The 3,151-nt window shown below is 52.5% G+C and overlaps 1 protein-coding gene across 1 annotated transcript in view; it reads left to right on the top strand.

Moving 5' to 3' along the window:
- Positions 1–2,532, top strand: part of LOC137078236 (zinc finger protein basonuclin-2) — a 3,912-nt gene extending 1,380 nt beyond the window's left edge. The window contains exons 3-5 of the mRNA XM_067445382.1: positions 1–52; positions 867–1,102; positions 1,253–2,532. The exon at positions 1–52 is cut by the window's left edge and continues 51 nt beyond it. Coding sequence (XP_067301483.1) covers positions 1–52; positions 867–1,102; positions 1,253–2,374 — 1,410 coding nt within the window. The 3' untranslated portion in view covers positions 2,375–2,532. The remainder of the gene's footprint in view (positions 53–866; positions 1,103–1,252) is intronic.
- Positions 2,533–3,151: the final 619 nt, after the last annotated feature.

Raw genomic sequence — 3,151 nt, 5'->3', positions numbered from 1 at the left:
CGGCGTCTCATCAGGTCATGTGATCGCTGTGATCATGGCTGGGTTGCCCACGGTATGTGTGTGTTTGTGTGTGTGAGTTTGAGTGCGTTAGTGTGTGTGTGTGTGTGTGAGTGTTTGTGTGTGAGAGTGTGTGTGTGAGTGTGTGTGAGTGTGTGAGAGTGTGCACGTGTATGTGTGTGTGTGTGATGCGCGTAATGGGTAGATTTAGGGGCTGAAGAAGTGTGTGTGTGTCTGCGTGTGTGTGTGAGATGGGTAGATTTAGGGGCAGGAGAAGTGTGTGTGTGTGTGTGTGTGTGTGTGTGTGTGTGTGATGGGCGTGATGGGCAGATTTAGGGGCCGGAGAAGTGTGTGTGTGTGTGATGGGCGTGATGGGTAGATTTAGGGGCAGGAGAAGTGTGTGTGTGTGTGTGTGTGTGTGTGTGTGTGTGTGTGTGTGTGTGTGTGTGTGTGTGTGTGTGTGATGGGCGTGATGGGTAGATTTAGGGGCCGGAGAAGTGTGTGTGTGTGTGTGTGTGTGAGATGGGTAGATTTAGGGGCAGGAGAAGTGTGTGTGTGTGTGTGTGTGTGTGTGTGTGTGTGTGTGTGTGTGTGTGTGTGTGTGTGTGTGTGTGTGATGGGCGTGATGGGTAGATTTAGGGGCCGGAGAAGTGTGTGTGTGTGTGTGTGTGAGATGGGTAGATTTAGGGGCAGGAGAAGTGTGTGTGTGTGTGTGTGTGTGTGTGTGTGTGTGTGTGTGTGTGTGTGTGTGTGTAGGTTTAGGGGCAGTGTAAGGGGATAGAAAATATGGTTTGTACAGTATAAAAACCATTACGCCTGTGGAGAGTCCCCACAATTCACAAAAACCTAATGTGTGTGTGTGTGTGCAGCTGTGGGGAAGGTGTGTGAGCCGGCTCTCCTGTGTTCGGGGCAGGTGGAGATCGTCCAGATTAAGGTGGTGTTTGACATCAGTAGTCTGATCCTGTTTGGGACTCAAGCGGTTCCTGTGCGGATGAAGATCCTGCTGGACCGGCTCTTCAGCGTCCTCACACACACACAGGTGCTCAACATCATACACACACTGGGCTGGACGCTGCGAGACTACGTGAGAGGATACATGCTGCAGGTGAACACACACACACACACACACACACACACACACACACACACACACACACACACACATTGAACAACAATGAACAGAATTGCACACATGAGTGTGAGTAAATGATGGCAGAATATAAATGTGTGTGAACTGTCCCTTTAAATCCTCCAGGACTCCATGGGGAAGGTCCTGGATCACTGGGTCAGCATGAGCCCGGAGGACGAGGTCGTGACCTTGCGGCAGTTTCTCCGTTTTGGAGAAACGAAGCCCATCGTGGAACTCATGGCTGAGGAGATGCACAGAGAGAGGCGGGGCCACGTTGAGAGTCCGGCCAGAGAGAGGAGGGGCCATGTCGAGACTCCGCCCAGAGTGAGGCGTGATTACTTCGAGACTCCGCCCAGAGAGAGGCGGACCCACACTCAGACCCCGCCCCAAGAGAGGCGGGCCCACACGCAGACTCTGCCCAGAGAGAGGCGGGCCCACTTCGAGACTCCACCCAGAGAGGGGCGGGCCCATTCTGAGACTCCGCCCCACTTTGAGACTCCACCCAGAGAGGGGTGGGCCCACTCTGAGACTCCACCCCACTTTGAGACTCCGCCCAGAGAAAGGAGGGGCCACTTTGAGACTCCGCCCTTCCTCTTCCCGCCGGATCCTCATCCCGCGCCGGAACACGTTGAGCAGCGTCTCCGTCCTCCAGCCGCCGGCTCCACGAGTAAAGGTCGCGTGAGCTGCGACGCCTGCGCCAAGACGTTTTACGACAAAGGAACACTGAAGATCCACTTTAATGCGGTGCACCTGAAGATAAAGCACCGCTGCACGGTGGCCGGCTGCAACATGATGTTCAGCTCGCTGCGCAGCCGCAACCGGCACAGCGCTAACCCAAACCCACGACTGCACGCCGCGCTCCAGCCCGCCCGCCGACTCAGACAGGCTCCGCCCACCCCGCCGGTTTCCACGGCAACCGGGCTTCAGAAAGACCCTGCGGTGGGAGGAGCTACAGCCGCAGCCAATCGGAACGGCCTTTGCGATGCGATTGATACAGTGCCTAAAAAGAAGTCACGCAAGTCCAGCACACCGCTACGGTTCGAGCCAGAGATTCGCCGTCAGGACGACGATCTTCTCGCAATATCTCCACGGCAACTACTCGATAGTCTCCATGGCAACAAGCATCACTCGTTCAGCAAACTCCTTCCTGGGAGGATCGACTGGACGACGGGAGAGGATGGGGAATGGAAGGAAAGATGCCGACCTCTGCTCAAGGTCAAAGAGGAGATGTGTGACCCCCGCCTATGACTGCAGAGGTCGTCGCCATAGCAACCTGTGATTGTCCCATTGAGAGATGGAAACAGACTGTTTGAGTTTCTGGTTTGATTGTGAGCGATTCGTCAGTGCACGTCGTTACTGTAAAACTAATGTGTCTTATAACATGAAACAACATAGAATAACTTCAAATGTCTGAAATATAATTAATGTAAAGCAATAAAGGTTGCAGAAGTAAGTTATGCTTTTTGTTTAGTACTTTATATTACTATATATCCACTCCCCTGCAGGATTATTAGGAGCACACACTAATGCTGTGTTTGACCCTTTCTCCTCCAGAACTGCCTTAATTCTCCGTGGCATTGATCAACAAGCTGCTGAAAGCATTCTTTAGAAATGTCGGCCCATATTGATAGGAGAGCATCTTGCAGTTGATTGAGCTTTGTGACATGGTGCATTATCCTGCTGGAAGTAGCCATCAGAGGATGGGCACATGGTGGTCATAAAGGGATGGACATGGTCAGAAACAATGCTCAGGTAGGCCGTGGCATTTAAACGATGCCCAATTGGCACTAAAGGGCCTAAAGTGTGCCAAGAAAACATCCCCCACACCATTACACCACCACCACCAGCCTGCACAGTGGGAACAAGGCATGATGGATCCATGTTCTCATTCTGTTTACGCCAAATTCTGACTCTACCATCTGAATGTCTCAACAGAAATCGAGACTCATCAGACCAGGCAACATTTCTCCAGTCTTCAACTGTCCAATTTTGGTGAGCTTGTGCAAACTGTCGCCTCTTTTTCCT

The sequence above is a fragment of the Pseudorasbora parva genome, chromosome 6 (assembly GCF_024679245.1).
Source record: "Pseudorasbora parva isolate DD20220531a chromosome 6, ASM2467924v1, whole genome shotgun sequence".
In the NCBI taxonomy this organism is placed as follows: Eukaryota; Metazoa; Chordata; class Actinopteri; order Cypriniformes; family Gobionidae; genus Pseudorasbora; species Pseudorasbora parva.
This window is presented reverse-complemented; position numbering and strand designations above follow the sequence as displayed.